Source organism: Gobio gobio, assembly GCF_949357685.1.
Source record: "Gobio gobio genome assembly, chromosome: 14".
NCBI lineage: Eukaryota > Metazoa > Chordata > Actinopteri > Cypriniformes > Gobionidae > Gobio > Gobio gobio.
The window spans coordinates 29,539,258-29,563,290 of record NC_137107.1 but is presented as its reverse complement, the minus strand read 5'-3'; the positions used below and the strand labels follow the sequence as shown (position 1 = coordinate 29,563,290).

At 36.2% G+C, this 24,033-nt stretch overlaps 2 protein-coding genes across 3 annotated transcripts; both read right to left on the bottom strand.

Moving 5' to 3' along the window:
• Positions 1-7,654: 7,654 nt before the first annotated feature.
• chrdl2 (chordin-like 2) lies at positions 7,655-15,611 on the bottom strand. 2 transcript variants are annotated; one of them, XR_013817826.1, is made up of 12 exons: positions 15,421-15,611; positions 14,603-14,715; positions 14,334-14,427; positions 14,095-14,240; positions 13,367-13,460; positions 13,137-13,201; positions 12,830-12,998; positions 9,891-10,079; positions 9,634-9,810; positions 9,217-9,309; positions 8,962-9,038; positions 7,660-8,758 (listed from the first exon to the last, which is right to left on the bottom strand). XR_013817826.1 is itself a non-coding variant. In XM_079834054.1 (11 exons), exons 1-11 carry the CDS (start codon positions 15,536-15,538, stop codon positions 8,625-8,627), a joined length of 1,392 nt encoding a protein of 463 aa, XP_079690180.1. In that variant the 5' UTR covers positions 15,539-15,611; the 3' UTR covers positions 7,655-8,624. The 2 variants fall into 2 exon arrangements, 1 of the variants encoding a protein (XP_079690180.1); XM_079834054.1 differs by lacking the exon at positions 8,962-9,038 and having other exon boundaries at positions 7,655-8,758.
• Positions 15,612-16,673: 1,062 nt separating this feature from the next.
• xrra1 (X-ray radiation resistance associated 1) lies at positions 16,674-23,918 on the bottom strand (the record flags this gene model as incomplete). Its single annotated transcript, XM_079836038.1, has 17 exons — positions 23,819-23,918; positions 23,303-23,457; positions 23,113-23,184; positions 22,760-22,832; positions 22,575-22,672; positions 22,074-22,222; positions 21,724-21,831; positions 21,026-21,171; positions 20,873-20,919; positions 20,629-20,763; positions 20,427-20,520; positions 20,211-20,329; positions 19,615-19,881; positions 19,373-19,529; positions 19,162-19,277; positions 17,235-17,340; positions 16,674-16,831 (listed from the first exon to the last, which is right to left on the bottom strand). Exons 1-17 carry the CDS (start codon positions 23,910-23,912, stop codon positions 16,674-16,676), a joined length of 2,094 nt encoding a protein of 697 aa, XP_079692164.1. The 5' UTR covers positions 23,913-23,918.
• Positions 23,919-24,033: the final 115 nt, after the last annotated feature.

The following is a 24,033-nucleotide window of genomic DNA, read 5'->3' as shown; positions in this document are numbered from 1 at the left end:
TTTTCCCTTGCTGTCTTGTTTGGTTCCTGTGAGTCGAGTTGTTTTCTCCTCCGAGCTTCATATTTCGAAATGACATCAGTTTCTGGCACCGTAGTTGTGTTGATCTTGGACATTTGCATTTATCAAAACTAAACTTACTGTGTGGAATGGCATGCCTCTGGAAATGCACATCAAAATCAGTCCAAGCTCTTCTGATCCAGTGCCACAGACATGAAATTGAGCGTTTTGTGCCAAGACATCATTCCCCATAAACTCACTTTTTTCCCTGAGGAAAGACTCCTAAACTTAGGCCTGAACGAACAGAGTGTTCTTTATATTGTTGTAAAACATTTGTAATTGTGCTTTCAAACATGAGGTCCAGCAAAGTGAGAATTTCTGTCTGTTATATAGTAAATAATCAGATTTTGTCACTTTGGGATCATTTGATCTGTAAAAAAAAATGTTTTAACTCTAATTACCTTGTCCAGCTGCATTCTGTGAAGGAAAGCAATTTGGTTTTGTTTGTTTTGTGCAGTTAGGTGTTTGCTCATTCCCTTAGCTCACCCTGTGCAGGCCTCACGATGTAGAGTGGGGTAAGGCGCCAATTCTGGATACCTTATCAAACAGCCGTTTAAAATGTTAGGTGCCTCGTTGTCTGAGAAAATCCTTTGCTCAATTGCATAGTTGCCGTTGGAAAAACGCGCCAATGCTTTTGGCTCGCCGATGCTTCAGGAGAGTGCGGGTAACTGTTTCCAGGTTCACCTTCAGTCTTCAAAGGTGCACTTGTTCAGCTACCTGTTTGGATTATTTTGGTTTTCATATAAATCACTAATACACAGCAATAATGGAACATTTGAGAAAATTACACTGCATTACATTGAAAAAGGGCAATTTCCAGCCTGATTGCCAGTGAGAATACAAGCTGTATTATAAGATCATTGTCATTATTTACTCACCCCCATATCATTTTAAGCCGTTGGGATTTTTGTTTGTAAATAGACAGTAGTTTGATGAAGTTTTTGTCTGTACAATGAATGCCAATGGGGTCAAAAACAATTATTTTTGTCAATTGTATAGACAACAGACATTTTGCACAGAAGGAAGTCATACAGGTTTGGAACAACATAAGGGTGAAGTTTTAGTTCCTGTCAGTTTCAAGGGATAGTTCACCCAAAAGGTTGTTCCAAAACTTCACTTAAATTTTTAGGTGAACTATCCCTTTAAGAGCTCCATCATCTGGTGAGGTGCTTTTATAAAATTTAAAAAGGGTTTATTTTCCTTTAAAAAAAAAAAACTGTGTGGCATAAGTCATTATTTACCACATCCATTTGTGTAACACTTCTGTTCTTCACTTCTCCCTATCTTGTTCTGTCCATCCATGTGTCCATGTGATTTAACGGTCTTGGCCAGCGTACGATTTCAATTAGATTCCTCTTGCATAGCTGCTCAGAAGTGGAATGCATTTTTCAGCCCAGGTGGAATAAATCAATAGACATTTTCAAAATATATCAAGTGAACCCACATTATTAAATTCAAAATGGCCTTGGGCACTCTGCAAAGCCGTTAAATATTGTTTGAGTGCTTCATACTTTTCTCCACTGTCTGTTCTGCTCATATAAAAATACACATCTGACAAAATCTGAGCTTTCTTCAGTGCTTTTGGAGGTTTAAGGTTTTTCTACTAACACTAACAGCGCACTGCTGAATAGTCACTTAATTTATCACACATTTACCCATGTGACCCCTCCCTCTTTCCTTTTGCACACTGACGCTGACTGTGTTTGCAATAATCCATTAAGCAAGTATTCCTCTGATAAACTTACACTCATTTTTTAAGTTCCTTTTGAATGTTTTACAGACCCTCGTAAAAGTTTATTGTATAAAACAATTAATTCAGAGAATCTGCATCTCTGAAGATGCCTTTTAAGTGCGGGCAGACCTCGCGGGCACGAGAGAGTCTTACTTTGTAGATCAATGCCAACAAAATACATCAATTGCAATAACTCAAACATTCAGCAGTGATTTATTTTTCTAATCCCCCCTCACTGTTCTCATGCAGAGCTCTTAAAGAATAAATCATTGTGTATTAATTGAAAGCAGATTTTTACACACGCTCATCTGACTGGATGATATAACTGCATTTGGCTGAAGGACCACTGTTCTTTGTCAAAACAGGAAAATATGCAGAACATGATTGGAAAAGGCAGAGCATGCATCACCTTTTTGGGATAGGATGTCTTTAGGGTTATTTTTAGGGGGTGTGGTGCCTCACATCTGGACTTGTCTTGTTGAAATCAAGCTAAAAATGTGTATTTTGCCGATTTCGCTGATTACCAAATGGAACTTGTGCTCTCTTTGCAAATGTCATTAAATGCATCGAAACACTACCCATGTGCTAAAGTTGGCATGAATACAAACCCTGATTATCTCTAAAACACTTCACCTCATCATTCATCATTGTGTCACATTAGTTAAGCGGCCATATGACACCCATCCATCATTGGTTGATGTGGCTTAATTACTGTTTTCCGTGGCAAAAGCTACGCAGTCTGTTCTCACTCAATTTAGTCCCTTTTAGGAGTAAATTTAAGTTATATTCATAATGCTTTAATTTTGGCAGAACTTTAAGCATCTACACTCCTCAGAGTTTCAGTAAATGGATAGTTCACCCAAAAATGAATCATGCACTCACTCATGTTTTTTGAAACGCATATAACTTCCTTTCTTCCGTGAAACGTGAAATGGGTTTATTTATTGAGGGATCCAAGCGGCTCTTTTCCATACAATGAAAGTGAATGATGACCACTGCTGTCAAGCAAGATTTTTTTTAAGGCATAAAAATCTTTTAGTGAATTTCAGTTTTTTCCTCACACAAAAATGTCATATAGCCTTAAAGGGACAGTTCACCCAAAAATGAAAATTCTGTCATTTATTACTCACCTTCATGTCGTTCCAAACACGTAAGACCTTCGTTTCAGAACACAAATTAAGATATTTATGATGAAATCTGAGAGCTCTCTGACCCCTCCTATGCTGTAGCTAGCATAGACAGCTACAGAAAGGTAGGAAAGACGTTGTTAAAATAGTCCATGCGACTCCAGTGGTTCAACCTTAATTTTACGAAGCAACGAGAATACTTTTTTTGCGCAAAAACAACTTTATTCAACAATTTTGTTGTAGCCGGTGCCAGTCTCCTACGCAGTTTCCATTGTAAATAGTGCAGCGTTCTCGAGATCTACGGTAGCCGATGCTGTTCACGCGAGCATGTGATGATGACGCAGGAGTTGCACTGTATTTACAACGTTAACTGCGTAGGAGACTGAACGAAATTGTTGAATAAAGTTGTTATTTTTGTTTGTTTTTGCACACAAAAAGTATTCTTGTCGCTTTATAAAATTAAGGTTGAAGCACTGGAGTCACATGGACTATTTTAACGATGTCTTTACTACCTTTCTGCATCTTGAAAGTGTTCATTAAATAGCTGTCTATTGAGAGGTCAGAGAGCTCTCCGATTTCATCAAAAATATCTTAATTTGTGTTCCGAATATGAACAAAGGTCTTACGGGTTTGGAACAACATGAGGGTGAGTAGTTAATGACAGAAATTTCATTTTTTGGGTGAACTATCCCTTTAAGGCCCGTTCACAGTCCATACCACAACTAAATAATGGCACAGTAGAAGGATAATATGGAATAATTTTTGAACTATTTTTTTCCAGCTGATGAATGATTAAAACAAGGACAGCCAATTAGATTCCAGCTCAAGCATTTAAAGCGGCAGCTGACAGAACTGGTGTGAACGAGCCTTTAGAAGATTTGAAATGTAGTGCACTTTCTTTATGGTGACTTTTAGGAGCTCGAGAGACCCTGGTCCTCATTCACTTTTATTTTATGGAAAAGCACAGCATGGATATTCTTCAAAATATTTCCTTTCTTGATCTGCGGAAGAAAGAAATTACACAGGTTTGGATTAACACAAGGGTGAGTAAATTATTACGATGACAATGGTTTTTAAGTGGACTGTTCTTTTAATATTGTGTAATGTTTCCTTATACCGTTGTTTTTCCCTTTTGCACCTTAAGCAGTAGGCATCAGGAAAAGCAGATCCATGACTGGATTGTTCATGACAGGCCGCTCGGTGCTTGCTTAACATGATTCAGATCATTGGCTGAAATGATCAGGGCCAACTCAAGAAAGCAGAGAGGGAGGAGGGTGTACACAATTTCTGAAGTATTTGGATGGCACATTAATTCACAGTTTACATGAGCACCATAATCAGCTACGAAAGCTAACCAATCCATCAGAGTTAATTACCTTAACCCAGTTTAGCTCCCTTTGAAACTTGTTTCAGTTGCTTAGAGACTGTGAATCTGCAGGCGCCGTGCAGAGCAGCAGTTCAGAGGCAGAAACATTACATATTCGCAGTGGTGGACTTTAACTAACAGGTCTCGACATTACCGCTTGTCTGGGACAAGTGGATTTTTTGAAGGGGCAAGTGAAAGACAACTTTACTTGCCCAACCGGACAAGTAGCCTGATTAAAACGTCAATAACAAAAAATAACTGGGGAATCACCAAAATGCAACGCTGTTGACGCTCGTGCAGCCTCTCGAGGAGAAATCGAAATGAGCGTCACTCACACAGAGAAACTCAGTTAACACACTGCGGTAAAACACCGAAATGTGGAGTTTATATATTTGTAACATATGATACAGTTAAGTAACATCACACAACCAAGAGTGCCGGTTTCCTGAATACCATCACGATTGAAAATGTGACACTGATTTCTATGACAGTTCAATAAACAATTAATTAACATTAAGTCACTTACATTTTAGATACAATATTGACTGTTTTTGTTCTATTTCAGCAGCAAAAATATTTCCAAACAAAGAACACATCAGAACCATAACGCATCTCACAGCAAAAGTGTGTTACTGAATGATTCAGCGTTTTGAATTAATCAGTTGAATCAAAGATTCATTGACCTATTTATATACGATTGCCTCATTCTTGAATGAATCAGCCGTCAACGAATCAACTCAATGACTCACTCGTTAAGACGGTCACCTGCCACCACCTACTGGCAGTTTAGTTTCATGTTTAAACATTCTTTCAAACATTTCCTTTTTGTATATTCAAAAAATATTTAAAACAATCTCATAACATTATTTAATGTAGTTGTAATTTTTCAGTGTAAATTATTTAATTTTATTGGTAACAGCCCTATAGTATCTTATTCTAATTACATTTATTGATCAAATTTAATGATATAAAATGGAAGCTGAAGCATAGCTTATATTTAATTAATAAGATTAGGGGGGAAAATGCCCTTTAAAATGCCAGACTCCAAAAGGGAGCAGAATTTCATTGAGCCCCATGTTAAAATGCCCAACTTTACAGCAGAAAAAAACATGTTTACAGCCTGGTACAAATTGTGGCTTTGGTCTATACGGCTAATTTTGCCCTTCATGACAACTGTGAGGGGGTGAATTTTTTTATAACTCGTTCATTTAAATTATATTAAACTTTACATTTCTGCATAATTAAGGGCGTGGCCACTTGAGTGACAGGTGCATTGCCGTTTGTTTGCTGTCTTTTAGTCACCTCAGCTCCACCCACGTTCCGCCTCTTTGCCCATTTTCAGTTATCTGGGAGTGACACAAGATGGCATCGGCCCACATTACGCTTCAAAACTGCTCTTCAGAAACCTACGGGTGACGTCACAGACACTACGTCTATATATTTTTTTTACAGTCTATGGTCAATGCTGATTGAAAACTGGTGAGAATATTGCTTCAGAATAAATTATATATACAACACAAAAAAAACTAAAACTTCCGGACAAGCACATTTTTTAGTCGGACAAGTGAATGACAGATTTACTGTGAACAGGCTGTATTTGAACTGTATTTGAATAAACACACATACATGTATATATTTAAGAAATATTTGCATGTATATACTGTATATATATTTATATAATTTATTTGATATATAAATATAAAAAAACTGATGTTGGGCATTCGATTAATCGCGATTAATCACATCCGAAATAAAAGCTTGTATTTAAACAATATATGTGTGTGTACTGTGTATAATTATTATTTAAATATAAATACACACACATGCATGTATATATTTGAGAAAAATATGCTGTATGCCATAAGATCAATTATTTAAATATATATACACAAACTTTTATTTTGGATGTGATTATTCGCGATTAATCGATTGCCCAGCACAAAAAAAAAAACATTAAATATTTTAGTATTTTGAAGTTTAATGTTTTGATAGTGTATGTTTTGGTAATAAAATAAAATATTATTTGCAGAATACATAAATCAATTTCTTCATCCACTAATTTTCCTTTTTGTTAGATATAAACATGGTTCATCAATTAGTTCTTTTTACTTTTAATTAAATGAAAAAGGTCAAATTTAAAAGGAGTACTTGCACTTTTACTGGAGTAATATTTTATAAGTGTATCTGTACTTTTACTCAAGTGTACATTGTCCGCCACTGCATATTTGTTTTATCACCTGCCTTCACTCAGGATGTGCTACAAGTTAGGATTACAGTACAAATTCAAGAGTAATACAGCTGGCTTTCAAATAACTGCCGAACATCGCCACAATATAAAACGTAACTCCATTTACACTTTTATGTGCAACAATGGGAAGCAAAGCTGAGCAGGAAAACTCACACAGAGAACTGACCCATTCACCTGATTTATACCCAGTGATTGCCCCCAGCTGTTCAGATTGCCAGAGCCAAGACTAAGCATGCATAGCTGAATGCTATTTATTGGGAATTCAGAACCTTTAGCCAAAAAAAAAAGGTGCCAATAGGGCTATGTTTAAAATCAAATTCGCAAGTGTTGAACCCAGGGGAGCTGAAGCCATTTCAGACTCCATCAAATCAACACGGACATAACGAATTGCACGGTTCTCGACGTAACAAAAGGCTCTCTTTGTGAAACGACGGCCAGCGTATGGATCAAACATCCCCTTAAACTAACATACACAAAGAGAGAAAATGAAATAGGAGTGCACAGTAAAATCCCCTTTGTCTCCCTCCAAAGCCGTTCAAAGAGAACAAATTGCCAGAAACTGTTAGATCCAACAGCCAGCGGAAATAATTCACAGCTTCATTGTGTGACTATTAAGGTCTGCAACTGAGGGGCTTCTGTTTCAAAATATTTTGTCAGGCCTTCAGTGAGAGATGAGCAGCACCGTCTGGCACTTTGTGTGCGGCCAGCACAATGACTCATTGTGACAGAAGAGGAAAGTGGGCTTTTGGGATCTGGAGAGAAGGGATATTAGTCACAACTCCCTGAACTGCCCCAATCTGAGTTCGGCGTCCCGTCTCGGTTAATTGTGATTAGCATGGCCGAAGAACAAACGATATCAGGAGCTCATCATGATGACGGGCCGCAACAGGTTTCTACTCATTTATGGCGCAACGGATTGTTCGTTTCTATTCAAAGTAAACATCCTATCACGTCTGCTGCTCATTTACGACATTATGAAGAGATTCTCATCAGTATCAATGATCATGTGAACTAATGACCTGATTTAGTACATGGATGTTTGACACCTAAAAGCCTGCAAAAACTACATGTAAAAATATCGTAATTTTTGAAAACAAGAGTCTATAAAATAACAGAAAAGAAATCAGCTCCTTAATAAGATTTTATATTGTTTAGTCAGGTCATCAGCCCAATATATTTGTCATCATTTTAAGTGCATTCGAGTTATACATAACCAGATCAATATACACGCTACATACATTACGATGCAAAACATTTTCTGCATAGAAGAAATTCTATTGAAGTAATGACGATGTTGGCTGCTTTGACTTTACAATAAATAGTGTATTTTTAGTTTATCCAGGTTACATATATGAGTAGCGTATAACTAAGTACAGTGGAAAAAGAAATGTGGCCTACGTCAACTTTATAAAAGCATTCCGGCCAATAAGCTGTCTATATCATCCTTCGTTTTTCCTCTTATGTACATACAGTGGATGCCTGCTAAAATTACATACATAATTTCCTTTATTAATGATGAGGATTGCTTTAAACCTTTTCTTCCTCATAATTCCAGCCCACATATCATATATTCACTCACTTTTTTCCTTATCAAATGTGCATTTTTTAGCAATGCAAGAAAAATGACTGAAAAAAGGGGTGTCTAAAAACAATATAAAACACTAAATCTGAAGGAAAAGGTACTCAAAACAAGTGAAATTATCTATCCATGCAGCAAGATGATTTCACTTGACAAGATTTCTTGAATTAAGATTATAGTGTAAAGTTGAACACTTAAAATAAGAAATTCACTCTTAAAACAAGATAAATTAACACTAACACTTCTAAATCTAAGTTTTTTTATCTTGGTAAGAACCAAATAATTTGCAGTGCAAGGCTTCTGGAAAAAAAAGAAGAAGAAAGAATTCTGGGATGTCAAACTCATAAAGACTTGTGATAAACTGACTCATAGTAATAAACGAGATCTTTAGACTACCTGCTGCCAGCATCTGGTTTTGTACTACATGCACATTGTGTGAGTGTGGGTGTGTGTGTTCTGCTGGTAATAAAATGAGTGTCAGACTGGGATGGCACAGTGTTAGAGGGGGGAGGAGACTAAGAAGTGCAAAGACTGTCCAGCTGTTCAGGGTTTAAGTACTTCACCACTTCCTTGATCCCGTCTTCACAGCTCCTAATCTTACTGAAGTCCTTCTGCTTGTCCTCTTCTTCTTTGAACTTTCTCCAAGTGTCTGTGCAAACAGAAGAAGGACGGTTCAATACGGATTGCTTTAGCATACAGTGTGAATCAGGCCTGTCTGTCTGGTACTTGCACACCAATGCACACAAAATGCATTAAGAGTGACTTGCTGAAATGGTTCGACAGAAAATTTGTAAAAAAGGAAATCAAAAATCTACATGTTAGACATGTTAAATTTCCTTTGGTCTCCTCTACCTTATCATATTTCCTGGCAGCTGAAAATACTCCAAGCACAAATATTTAGTGTTGTCCCTAGAAGTCTCTTTTCGTGGCTGTTTAAAACATACATATTAGGAGAGGAATAAGTTGACCTTTTATTCACCTAAAATGTTCAGTGTGTTCAATTCAAACTCCATTTTAACTATCAAAATACACAGTTGAATGTTTAAATGTCACATTTTACAAACTAATGCAAAACTAATTTGGTGGAATTAAAAAAATGAAACAAACCCTCATCTAATGTGGTCAGCAAGATGTAATTTTCCGGATGCTCTATGAGGTCTTTCTTCTGAATGTCACCTGTCTCCATCAGATGCAAAACACCTGCAAAGATTAGAAGACAGTTTTAAAGGAATAACACTACAATAATAAACTGAGAGATTCCAATACTATTGAAGTGATTCTTAATTCTAGTGTCATAGAGCTAAAATAAGCAACCTTGTCTTGCAGCTGAGAGTTGGCAAAGATTTATAAAATTTCATATCTAGGTCAGTGACTAAAATTTTGGATGAAAGAATCTTTCTCTCTGTTTTTGCTCTCCAACAATAGGTTGTTCCAGGACTGATAGAAATAATGTGTTTAACACTATAATAGTCAACCGAACAACTGATTATCTATATTATAACATGTTTAAATCACCAACATTACCTTCAACAGTTTTCCAGACTTGCACCTCTACTTCCGTGGCTCCTTGTCTCTCGATGGCAATCATCCGTACTTTCTCTTCCGACTGAGCAGCTGATGAGGCTTCAACTTTATAAACCAGTAGACTGTTATTGTCCTGAGCAAAGTAGCACTCTGTCCTGTTGCTCTCTGCTTTGAGCTCTGGAAACATGTTAAAAAAACACATTGATAAAACATGAAAGTTTAAATCATTGCAAATATGATATCACTGATATGCCTACCTGGACAAATCTTACAGCATTTCCCCTCTATCTTTATGGGATGTTGGCATGGATACTGGTTGGGACACGTGATGCGCCTGCATTCTTGATAGCCGTCCCTGCAGGTGCACAGAATGCACTCCAAGACCTTCCCCAGCGCCGGGTGCCACACGTCACCATGAGAATAGGTCTTGCCACTGTACACACAAGCTTAGACAAAGTCAGAAACTCTACATTACTTTGACAGGATATGACTTTGTTGGATTTTGATATGCAATTTTCTGACATTTTCAATCAGTGGTGCATTAAAAGGTCTTTTCATACTACATTTAACGCCAGGTTATCGTCATTCTTAACCTCGCTTTTAACCCAGTGTAAAGGAACTTTTCACACTTGTAATGTAGAAGTGCTGTTAGCACTGCTTTTTACCCGGGTTATGAAGCCGTTACGGAGCAGGGTGTTAACCCCACATTGCAGTGCCAAACGTGTAAATTGGCAATTACAGCTAGATGCTTAACAACAGACAGCCAATCACGTGCCTCATATCCACATGCTTTGTGCAGTCAGTGAAACACTACGGCTGCGTCCGAAAACCTAGGCAGGTGACTCGTTGCCTCGCTGCCTTATCAGACAATGACCTTGTAAGGCAACGTTTTGTGCATGAAGGTACCTCACAAAACTAAAACAGCAAAATAGTGAGAGCTTTGGTGAAAACTAAACAAATATTGAATTACTACATTTCTAATTTCTCGCTAGAAATTACATCAGGAGTGGAAAATGTTTGTAAAAAAGTGTACATTTACACACAACTTTCGGACAACATCTTTTTTTTCCAGCTCAACTGTCACCGAATGGAACGCACAGGATTGTGGGATATCAAAGGCAGCGATGGATACATATATGCTGCCATCAAAACTCGATCAGATGAAGGTATCTCAGGAGACAGGAAGTGAAGCTAACATTAGATTCGGACGTGCCTTGATGCCTTCCGACCTTGAAATGTGTCGTCCGAAGGCAACATTTTCCAGGTTTCGGACGCAGCCTACGTGTTACATAAAAAATACGCTATGTCTCAGCATTTGAGGGGGAAAATGTCAAATGGTGACATAAAACGTGACAATTGGAATGAAGAAGAGACCATTTTATTCTCATGTTTATAGTTCGAAAAGTCCATTCAGTATGAACTTGATAGCACAGTCGGCAATATATGAGGATGCTCAATGCTAGAGCCTTTATGTAAACAGGTCACATGATGTGCTTGTCCAATCAATGACACTGACACCACAAATAAAAACGTTAACCTAGTGTTTAGAAATGTACAGAGTGAAAAAGCAGTTTATGAACACCCAGGATTAGTTGTTAACCCGGCTAAATAGAGTGCTGCAGGCATGACTTTAAAACCCGGAAGTCTAATTCGCCATTGGTTCCCTCAAAATTTGTGGGATTTTATAATGGTGTTTTTCAATTTATGAGTAAAATAAGATCTGTGGTGTTTTATTAAATTAGCATACCAGCTTCAAAACCCATGCTTTCGATATGGGTGTGAGTAATTTAATTTGTAGAGCAAAACATATAAGTATTCAAGTTTTCAATGTTTACCACAGACCTTTACTCATAAATGCAAAAACCCTATTATACACTTAAACACTAATGCTCAAATAAGTAATTGTTTAATTTAAGTTTTCCCTACTACCAAATTAGTTCTTTATTTTTCTTTTGAGTTCACAAAACGGACATATTTTAATTATTTTTGAGTTCTATGAACATGTTTCTTTTAATTTAGACAAATTAAAATGTAACTGAAACTGGACCGGGAATTCTATTTCCCAGCATGACTCTCAAAATTGATTTAGAAGAGTTTCTGTTATGTGGTTTGTTATATGGTTACCATCATAGTGATGAGTGTAGCATGAGCTTGGTTTGAGAAAAGATATGTTACATTTTCTATATTGTCATAGGCTACTCATCCAGCATTTGCTATGCTATGTTTACACTATCAAAGAATTGTGTTACTTGCTAATTAGCAAGTTAGCATTTACTGAATTAGCTAGTTAAAGATAGGCATGTTCCACTACTAAAATATTTAAATTCAAATTACATGAAGACTAAAATATTTAAATTCAGATTACATGAAGTTAAATGTATGAATTATCTTAATCAAATATTTCAAGTAAAGAGCAATTAAAATGCATGAGTACAACATTTGCCAGTTATGCTTACTTAAACTTTGAATATCTTAACTTAAAAAATTTGACTGATTACCTCAAAAATGTTTATGTTTTGCCAACTTATTCGGGTTTACAGTGTAAAAAAAACCCATAGGAAAATCTCGAGGGAACCACTGGCAGTTAATTGTTGAGTACACTAATTCATACATTTTATTATTATAAACTTAGCTAGCTATAACAAGCTAATTCAGAAAATGCTAATTTGCTAACATGTTAAAAATAGCATGGTATGGCACTTGCTGAATCAGCGCAGCAATGTAAAGCATTTAACATCCTTGCTCTCAAACCAAGCCAAATGCACCACTTGTCACCATGGTGGTAACTCTTTCTTCTACATTAATCTTGCACAAAAAAAAATAATATAACACTTAATTGTAGCATTTACTCTCCCTTTCGAGTGCCATGGGCAAAGCATGCTGGGAAAGCCCAGTTTCCGTCAAACTTAAGTTCGTCTAAATTAAAAGAAACAATTTCATAAAATTCAAAACAATGAAACAGTTCAGTTTACTTAAAATATATCAGTTCTGTGAACTTGAAAGAAAAAGAAAGTGCTAAATTCTCATAAAAGTTAATCTGACTGAACTAATTTGTTTAATTTAAGTTTGTCCTACTCAAACCAATTAAATATTTTGAGCGTTAGGGTTTACAGTTTATATTGTGTCTTCCGTATACAGAGAGTGTAGAAAGACCCAAGGTTAACTAGTTAAAGTGTGAAAAGCCCTATTGGTTTACCTCTCTGATGTTTGCGCTGCAGAAAAATTTTAACAGTAGTTTCGGCAGCTCCTTTAAGGTGTAGTGTCTGCAGGTTGAGGCCTCTGGGAGACCCCCGGAGTGTCGATGGCGTGGCCCTAACTGAGCGACCCCTGACCTGTTCCGCAGCACACTGATCCACAGAATGCCTCTTGTGTTTCAGGACACATAAAAAAATGTTGTAACTCTGCACTTGTTTAAACAACATCCTATTAAAGAGTAGCATGAATGAAACAATAAAACACATTTTAAAGAGTACAGTGAGTCTCTTGAAAAACAAAATACATACAACTCCTCTGTTCAATTGTTGTCCTCCATCCTCAAATGATGCAGAATTGATATCAATTGCACTTTCTGTTTATTCAAAGGAGACAATGGTATTTTTCAGTGTTATTTAGCACAAGGCGATTAAAATATGAATACAGCCTCTAACAACAGCAGCATTTGCATCCTATAATATAACTGAAATAGGCTACAATTCTCTAAATTGGAAAAAAGAAATTGCTAATATATTGTCACCTTTGCACACCAAGCAGCAAGTATCCGGGACTGACACTGGTGAGGAGCATGTAATGGGCTGACAGGTTTTCAATGCACAGAATATATTTCCGTTCTTTAATGAAAAAGAATATTAATTATTCTTGACATACTAATTCAAATCAACACTACTGGAGACTTTATTGTACTAATAATGTTTTTTGCTCTTTTTTTCATGATGCCAAATTAGGCCAGAAAATGTTTCAATAATATATGCAACTTTGGAAGAAGACATAACCTTTTAAAAATGATACAATAATGAATTCATTGTAAATACAATTTCAACAAACATGAAGACATTATAACTTGAATTGCTTAATGTTTTTTTACTGAAACTATGTAGTTATGCAGGAAATAGTTCGCAAATTAATTCTCATCTGCAGTTATGACTATGGTGTGAAAGCATTTTTGATTTCTGAACATTTAGGTTATCAAGGTTTATTGAACATTGTATTATCATTTCATTTTAAAAGCAGAAATTTTTTTTCAAAAGGACTTGCATTGCATTTAAGGTATACATGAAACCCATGACCTTGGCATTGCTAGCGTTACGCTCTACATTTTTACCTGCTCTCACACTATATTTCATAACAATATAAAAACTATTAAACTGTTTGAGGTTAGATTCCCATGTTTGCAAGTACCGTTCTGTTATTGCTGAGAGATGTACTATAGTGAATGCAACAACAATGAATGCAAAAAATACTTACAGAGCAAGTACACATGACACACTGGTTCGACTGACGGGATGGGAAGAGCTCATGATTGGCAAATGTTTCCCCTGTTTGGTAAATGCTTCCATTATACCTACAGGTTTTAATGGGTGCCCGCAGACCAGCAGGAGTTCTGTGCTCATCTGATTATGAGAATAGCAATAATATGCTTAAGTCAGATGGTTCAAATGAAAATGTACCAGAATCATGCATATAAATTAATTGACTTGTGATACCTGCACAACGAGGGCAACACTGCTGTGAGTTAGTCACTGGATTTTCACATCGAAGAACAGGGCATTTGATGCTGTTGCATTTCACATGACCAGACTGTACATACACCCACATGAGAGTAGACAGAAACACTGACACATTACATATAGTGTGTACATCTGACAATTACAACAAGTAATGGGCAATTTATGAATGATGCATCCTTTAACTAAAAAGCTATGGCATATTAAAACTTAAAACAGTAAATTAGGCTTGAAAGGTGGATACATACTTCTGTGCATGTACAGCGCATGCAGAACATGAATCCAAAGGGCTCCAAATAGGGATGCCAGCTATCACCTGGCCTGTATGACTTCTCTTTAAAAGTGCAAAACACACCTGACACTGCATGCAACACAAACACATGATTATTTGATTGCTGAGATTTACATCAAAAACGTTTACAATTATAAATATTTTACTTCCAGAAATAGTATTCTGGTAAAGCTATAGCTTAGGTCATGACACTAAGAGATATGTATTAAAAGGACAAAACAAAAATCAGTTGTTTACTATAAAAAGCAGGGTAGGCTAACTGGATTTAAGATTGCCCCATACTAACAAACCTTACAAAATATAAAAAGTGGGGGGAAAAGGATAAAATTGAAATCATCTTCATAATGTCATTATGACAGATTTATTTTAATTTAATTGTACATTAAGAGAGAGTTCATAACTGATTTTGACGCCTAACCTGGAAAGTATTTTCACTAAAATGAAATCTTCACTAAAACAAATATAGTGAGGGAGAATAAATAGGCTACATTAGCAAACATGGCTAGGGAGACCAAAACGACGAAAACAAATTATTTTGTTGTTTTCCTTAAAAAAATGTTAATAATATTATCGTTGTTTACACATGTTGTGTGTTAATGTAGGATACAACAGACAGGTTTTAACGGAATTACCCATAATTTCATGACTTTAAAAACACTTAAAGCACCGTTAAAAGGAACTTTTATTATATAACTGAAAAATCACAGCATTTTCAATACAGACAGTGTGATGCATCCATTTACTAATAAAATATTCTTTGATGGAGTCACTTACCTTTTCCTGGTCGTATTGCCTCTGTTTCACCCTGAACGAAGCATCGCATTGTGACCAAAATGAAAAGATGTCTCAAGTAGGTCATTCTTTTCTTCATATTACAGAAAACTGTGGACATGCAGGATTTGTCTTCTCAAACTTCTCCGCACTTTATAACTACGAAGGTCTGTGGGAGTTTCTAAAGCGCCTCTAGGTTTTATCAAAAGCGCCTCCTACAGGAAAACCAACTTGTTCGCCGTCTTGTACAAACATTATTTTAAAACTTGACAATGAATGTTTAGTTATGAAAAATGTGAACTTCTGGATATTATCAGTAAACTGTACATTTAGATAGAAGCTCATGAAATCTGATGTGTGAAAAAAATATTTTTTATACTTAATAATAAAACAAGCATGCCACATTTACATGTACAATTTTTTAATTGTGTTATTATTTTCTGGAGCAGCTTTCCCGTTGTTAATGTTAGTCCTATTGTGAATATATTAAAATACAACGTGGGTAATAACAGTAATATAAAAAAAACTTTTCATTGATTTTCTACTAATTTATTTGAAAAATGCAAACTGCTGCACAATATCAGTATTCTGCACATTTAATCACATGAAATCTGTTATTATTCTGATATTTTTATGTAATAAATAATAAAAGCTTTATGTAATAAAAATAAAATCAAGCATGGCACATGTATTACATGTAAAATATTGTAAGGGTATTTTTTTTTTGGAGCAGCGTATACATTGTTATTGTTAGTCCTGTTGACTAACAAAAAATCGGATCAATTTTCAATTTTTTCCCTTTACCTTTCAAAACAGAAACATTCCATAATGACAAAACTAAAATATTTCAGGTAAAAATCTGAGATAATTTTAAAAAGTATACTTTCTGCAATTTACAAATCATATATATTTATTTTATTGTGTCAAAACACTCAAAGACCTAACAACCTAACCCGTGCCTTATTTTAAAAAAAAGGTAAAAGTAAAACATTAAAAATAAATAAAAAAGTGGTGACCCAATCTTGATGTGAAAAAGGCTTCTTAGAGGCAATCCCTCTGGGAATATACTGTTCATGTCAGAGAAGAATGAGGTCAAACAAATGCCACTAGAAATGTAGGTTTTCAGCACATGATGAGAATAAATTGAACACAAACTCTATATATCAGCAGCAATGTCATATACTGTTTATTTGTATTCAATACAAAGATCACAATTTGACGCCATCTCTCCAATATCTTAATAGTGATTTGTCTAGTTAGTTTAGATTACATGTCTTCTCAGTCTCAATCTGTGCTGCTTGTTCCACACTTTTCAAATGAACCGTCCTGTACTTCCTTTTCATGTCCTTCAGCAAAGTTAGTGCTTCTTCGTATTCTCGCTTACAAATATCATTCCCTCCTTTGAGAACATTATCTGGATAGAGAATACATGAAGTTGCATTCTATGAATATCAATTTATGGCATATCCACAATCATTGCACTGAAGCTCATTTATGCAGTGCAGTCCAACACACTAGCAATCTGTTAAGTGTTGAAATAATAGAAGAACAGCTGCAGAGCCAAATAGAGCATTTCAAAGTAAACAGTGCCGCACAATCACTATAAAATCTCTGCAGTGTGCTTGTTAGTTGACCTGCTAGTGGATGATGACATTTATTTGCTGCTCAGTTGGAAAATATGTCCTGCTGAAATAGCATCTCAATAGGCAATTTGCTTAATTACACTGAGTTCCATTTCGGTTTAGTCATTTTTATATATAAGTGAATTAAGGAAATTTCAAAGCCTACCATAAAATGACAAGGGAAGCATGTGTTACCTAAGGGAACTTTGCTTATTGTTTTCGTCTCCTTTATTTGGGCGAGAAGTTCCTCAACTTTTTCTCCCTTCGACTTCTTTGGTCCCAAAGGTGGCAGATTTCTAATCTGTGAAAATAATTTTCTTCTGCTTTATTATTCATAACAGATGACTTTACATTAATAACATTAAAGGCACAGTATGTAAGTTGCGCCGCTAGAGGTCACTTATTCAAAACAAAGGCCTAGCTTGATGACACCGTAAATGAATGTAAATGAGGTTCGAAAACGCGAGGCACACCGCACTGCCTTTTTTGGTTGACGTTTTTTCATTTAGAAAATAGCAGTGCGCTGCGGGGTTTTTTATGTTGCTAGGAAACCCCCGAATCAGCTGTCCTGTCAGTCTAATCAAGGTAACGGTCGCCACAACGGAAGACCCGCCTCTCCATTCATTTGATTGGACAATAGAAAAAAAACACGATGACGTCGGGCACTTTTCCGCTTCGAGTTGATTTTTTTTCAACTTCATGCGTTCAGAGCTCTCCTTCTAAAACACGATGCGCAGCAGGCGGTTAAAACACAAGGCGCCCGGGTCGCATAAGCAGCGCGCATAACGCTCTCTGCCAACAGAAATCTATTCAAAATATGCGCCTCTCGCTACAAAAACGCGTTCTGTGTAATTGGGGCCTAAGTGGGGTAACGCAGCGCTGTTTTATGGTTAAAACAATCATACTAAATACATTTGAGTCTGTTGAAAGTTACGTTAAAGGTGCAGTATGAAATGGGTACTGCAGTCCAAATTCTAAATATTGGAGATTGTTGTTTTGCCCGCCCCCTCCTCCTCAGACTCGACGCTCATGCGGGTTGCCAGCTTGAGGACACGCAACAGGAGCGAGCACAATTGACAATGAAAGCCACACTGTAAGTTGATGAGTTGATTTATCCGCGTTTTAATATGCTCTCGTTCGTTGAGATTTTTAGATGGATGCCGAGGCTTTTTAGGTTGGGTAGAATCTGCGATCTCTTACCCAGTTTGTTCGCTGGCTTCCATGGCTGCAATACGCTGTGTTTCCGCCAACTGGCAACCTGTGGTGTCAAAATTCTATTGGGTAAACTGGCGGCGTGCCATATTGCACAGACCAAAACAGAAACATTTCGACACAGAACGCACATTTCAAAGTAAAATAACTTGCTGTAGCATTGTTTTTCGAGTAGGTGAATTTAGCATGTTTCCTACATATCTGCAAGTATATTATGGAATTTTTATTCTTTAGTAAAGGGAAAAAATTACATACAGCATCTTTAATGTTACTCTGTGCGTTCGCTCGGTGGCTGGTATGAGACACTTGTTGCATTTTGCAGTAATCTAGATCAATATTAGAATATCATTAATAAAAAGAGGATGACTAAATGAGTGTTTGCTAAATGACATGCAATTAATTTTAAAATGTATTTTATGATGGAGAAAGCTCTCTCTGATTATGCTATGTTAGCCACTTGACAAAATAGTGTTGTCTCTGAGGCATGGTAAAAATGTTACTCGCGGTGAATCAAGAAAACAAGTGATTCAAACAATAAGACTAACCGTGTCACGCTGTATAACAATGATTCGTTTTCTGTTGATAAATGTATATCCAAACAGTTGCTGGCCTGTCTAATAAAATACATACTATATTAAAGCGTCTTTGGTGTTTCCATGGTTTCTACGAAAATCAAGGGTAGCGCAGATATGATGTCATTAACAGGCGACCCAAGGGCACGTCCGTAACACTGGTTAAAATAGCTGATTTCTCTGGGTTTAAACATTGTTGGAAACGTTTGGGATAATGTAAGCACACAAGTTAGTCATATTTTAATCTAAAACTCTTACATATTGTGCCTTTAATATTTTATTCAGTTTAGATGCTAACTTCACTGTATGAATGACAGAGCCCATGAAAGACCACTGACCCTTTTCTCTCTTTCGGCGTACGGCTTCTGAGGAAGGTCCTGATTTGCTTTAGAATCTCTATACACCAGCAGGTTCTTGAGCGTGTGCTCCAAAACCCTAACGGCTTGTTGAATTCCTGCGTCCAGAGAAATCAATGACAACACAAACAAACAATCCGGCACTGATTCAAACAAAGCAACAGGTCAAACAAAGAGTTCAGGAAAATCTTACCAGAAATCTCTAGCATTTCTGGCTCAGATGTGTCATCAAGTAAGATTTCGTAACCAATCAGTTTTTCTGGATATGCTTTAATGGCTTTCATCTCCAGGTTGGTTTGCTTTGCATCATCCAGCTCTTCTTGGTATTCAGATTCATTTAGGCCATCAATCTGGAAAATGAAATAAAACAAAAAAGTCTTCTAACATGCATATTATACAAGTCTTGATATGTAGATTTAGGTACAAATAAAGTACCTCTGTCACAAAGAACGGCTCTGCATTTTGATTCATCTCAAAGGATACGTCTGCACTTGTCAAATCGAAATGCTCCTGGCCCATGGCAATCTCTTCCTCGTCTTTAATGCTTGTTTGAGACGGCAAGCCAAATACATGCATTAACCCATACTCTGAGGGTAGAGGACTATCCTCTCTAGTATATTTATTTTGGCAGAGTGGTTCTGTAGCATGTTGATTTTCCATGATCGAAGGAAACTTTGTTATGTTTGGAATTGTAGTTCTCACCTGAAAATGTAAGTGGAAGATAAACTGCTTCTGAAAAGACTTTGAAAACATTAACCCCTGGTTTCACAGACAAGGCTTAAGCTAGTCCTAGACCAAAATGCATTTTTGAGCTGTTTTAACTGAAAGCAACTTGCACTGACATAACTTAAAATATGTCATTGCCATTGTTTTGACTCAACATGCACACCAGTAATGTTTTTTTTCTAAGATACGTTTACAATAGCTATTCAAACGCCCTAATTGAACTAAGGACTAATCCTGGCTTAGTCTAAGCCCTGTTTGTGAAACCGGGCCTATGTGCTTAATCCAAAGTTCTAAATTTGTGACACCTTTCTTTTAGGATCGACAGGGAGTTTAATATGTCGCTTAATGCGATCCGTTGTCTTTTTGCGTGTTATCTTAATACCGAGCTTGTCTTGAAGAAAACAGGTCAGCATTGGTGGGTCACCTGTATTGAAAAACAGAAAGAAGATGGGTATTTTCAGTCAGATTTACAGTAGTTAATTTAATGCCTTAGCATTGAGCCTGAGGAAGTGTGAGCTTACCACTTCTCTGTGTTGTCAAGGGGTTTGAGTGAATAACAAGCTCATTGAGCTTTGGAAACAATGCCACAGGCAACAATGCCTCTTCCTCAGCTATCTAGAGGGGGAAAGTAGCAAATAGCTCTGTTGTCAATGACTTCATTCGGCTGTCTATGTTTGTAGAAAATTGAACGCTTTTTTAACTGGCAGTAGAAAATACACAGACCTCATTGCTGGCCAAATTCAGATGATGAAGTTCTGGAAAAGGTAGACAGAGATCCAGAGAGCATCCATCATCCTTTCTCTGATCATCACAGTATTTTAAGGGACCAGAATGCATTTTAAGACATGCTTTGTCCTCCTATTGGATATACAGGTTACATTATAAAATGCTGATGAAAATCGATGATAATATGGGGGGGGGGGGGGGGGGTGGATATGGCATATAAACAGGAGACTTCCAATCATACTTCCAATGTTTTTTCTGGCTTTTGCTCACTCATAGTGATTTCAGAGACTATTTGGTAAAGAAAGGAAAAAGTTAACAGATAAACAATTTGTTTTCCAACATAAATGTATTATTTTTTATTATTATATTATATTATTATTTTAAATATACTAACACTTTATCTTCTTCTCATTCATCAGGCTCGTACTCTGTCCGATGCTCTGTGGCATAATGCCTGTCTGGTCATCTTGTAATGTTGCCATTTGTTCTATGAATGGGACTCCTGAGATACAATTTCCTTGTAAGTTTAGATGATGAAGCCTAAAGGCACAAAAAGTAAAGTAAGAAAAAAAGGAATTTAAGAGATGTGGTTCCTAAACAATAACATGTCCAATGTAATCATACTTTTGCATTTTCCTTATTCATTAGTGTATAATTTATACATTTAAAAACAAAACAGAGCCATCTAATCATTTAAGCACATTCAGGTTTACAACACATGTCATTTCCTTGGACTACAGCATTGTTTTGTTTAAAATTCTAACAGAACATTTTTGTGGCTGTGCCTCAAGGGGTCAGTCTCCACCAAGAAGAAAGAAACACACTGAGGCTAATTTGATGGACTACCTAATGTTACAAATAACTGGTTGTAACAAGTGCACATTTTGTTTAGAAAATTAGGTTTATTGAATTTGTATTCTTCAGTATCAATTGCTATATGTAGATAAAAAATTCCACTACATATCCTAAGCACCTGCCACATGTAATGCAGGACTAGTCAAATGAGCTGTCTTGTTGCATGAAATTAAATCATTTGAACACTCAGAAACTCCAGAGTTATGCCACATATTACTCTAGAAAAAGCTTACTAACCTTGGTAAGTTAGCAAGACTTATAAACACTCCTGGAGATGATAATTTGTTGTCATCAAGCATCAATACTTCTAGTTTTTGAAATGCCAAGGAACCCTGTTGTGTGCTCCTAAGAAAGGGGAAAATGTTGTGATAAGGTAACTTCAAACATTCAAAAAAACACTGAATCTTCTTGTGTAGTTCTTTTACAAAACTAAGGACTATGGATTATGTGTTCATAAATTTAGGCAAAAGGTCACTTGTGACTTAATGGTCAAAGCTTTTAAAATAAAGGCTAAGCATATAGCATTTCTTAAGAACTAATGCTACTTAGATAAAGTCTTTAAAGAAACTAAAGTAGGGAACATTTACTTTTCTCCAGGGCAGGTACAAGGTCCAGCCATATTAAGTGGAAGCATCTGCAGTTGGTTTCCAGTTAGATGGAGCACCTTCAGAAATGCTAACAGGCCTAGATTTAATATACTTTCTTCTGCTATGTTATTGAAAGATAAATCCAAAACCTGAAACAAATGAATAATGCTTTTTAATAATAATGCTCAAGCTTTTTTGATCATTACACTCTAAAAAAAGGTTCTATATGGCACTAAAAGTGGTTCAGAAACCACTTTTGGTGCTATATAGCACCATATCTTAACATGTTCTGTATATGGTAGCGGTGCTATATAGCACCTAAGCAAAAGAACCGGTGAAGAACCGCTGAAGCACCAAGATTGGTGCTATACAGCACTTAAAAAGGTTCCCCTATGATTACGAGCCAAGAACCACTTTTAGTGCCATATAGAACCTTTTTTGTACAATATTCACCTCTGCATCAATCGTTCAAGAGCAGAATATGATCACAAGCCAACTCACCTCCAATCTCTGGAATTCTTCAGCATGAATCTCAAAATTATGGAGACTGTTCAGAGACAGTTCCAATTCCCTCAGTGCAGGAAACCTGCCAAAAGGTTCTAGGGGAATATGTATGTGTGTGTGTATATATGCACAATTTTTGTCATACAAGAAATGTCAAAAGAATATAAGAAATACTTTATTACCTAAAGTTAAATGGTTATCAGAAGCATTTATGTAAGCAATGTTATCAAATTGTTCCAAACCCTCGAGTGTGACCTGTAAAAAAAAAAAAAAAAAAAAGTTTTTTTTTACATTCATTTTGTGATGTAATGGCAGATGGCTTAAACCATTGGTTCTCATACATTTTGACTCCAGAGATAATATTGTCCATAAGTTAATATCTAAACTTTAAGTTGTTTAAGCTTATTTTAAAGCTTGTATTTTCTTATTTTAAAACATTTCAAGTCATCTTGATGTTTTTCCTGAGGCCCCCTGGTTCAGAACCACTGGACTTAAACTAACAAATTAACTTTAATATGTTTTATCCAGGGCTTACCTTTTGCAAACGCTGGCCACTGATGTTAATAGAACAGAGGTCGGAGGGCTTATCCACACAATGCAGTGTAATCTGAAGTATAGGGGAAGTGTGTGTTCAGTAAGAGATATTGAAAATCAATGTCACATGTGAAACCAATGAATGAATTCATTAATAGCAGACCCAGTTATTAATGTGAAAGCATTCTTACTAAAAGTTGAGCATCTAAAGCGCTGCTTGCACTCTCTGGTCTTCCCTTTTCATGTTTCCCAGAGTGCACTTCAAAACATGATCCTGAAACATTTTTTCTTTTTGATATTCCCTCATCCAATGTATTTCTGTGTGCTACGAGCCAGTGTCCTGCCCCTTAAAAAAAAAATCACAGTGCACTGTTTAACTATCACTTTAAGTATCACTGTTTAATAAATACAGCTATTTCTTTTAAATGTTAATAATTCAGTCATAGTAAGATTAATAAAATAAATTAATAATGATTTATATGTCAAATAGTGATTTTGGACTTTTCTATTCATCAAAGAATCATAAAAAATAAAGCTATTATAAAGCAAAAATATTCAGCAGCACAACTGTTTTCGACATTGATAATAATAAGAAATGTTTCTTGAGCACCTAGAATTATTTCTGAATGATCATGTGACACTGAAGCCTGCAGTAGCCTATGACGCTGTTGAAAATTCAGCTATGCCATCACAAGAATAATAATCACCTTCGTTTCTTGGATGAAAATATGATCTTATTGGGAAACAATTTGAAGGGTAACTTTCTCCATTGTCAAATTTGTAAATCCCCAGTCCTGTCATCTCCTTCAGTGAGCCGTTATCTCATCGACAACAATAAATTGTGAACATAGCCTACACAACAAAAGACCAAACAAACCGTTAACCAGAAACGTTAAGAAGTAAGTTACTAATTAGACCTAAC

Bases quoted from the DNA above. Each gene is read 5' to 3' on its own strand.
- chrdl2 (XM_079834054.1), bottom strand. From the start codon at position 15,538: ATGTCCACAGTTTTCTGTAATATGAAGAAAAGAATGACCTACTTGAGA. The intron at 12,999-13,136 runs GTATGTATTTTG...CTGAAACACAAG, and splicing joins AACAATTGAACAGAGGAGTT to AGGCATTCTGTGGATCAGTG. The intron at 10,080-12,829 runs GTAAACCAATAG...ACTTTGTCTAAG, and splicing joins GCAGCGCAAACATCAGAGAG to CTTGTGTGTACAGTGGCAAG.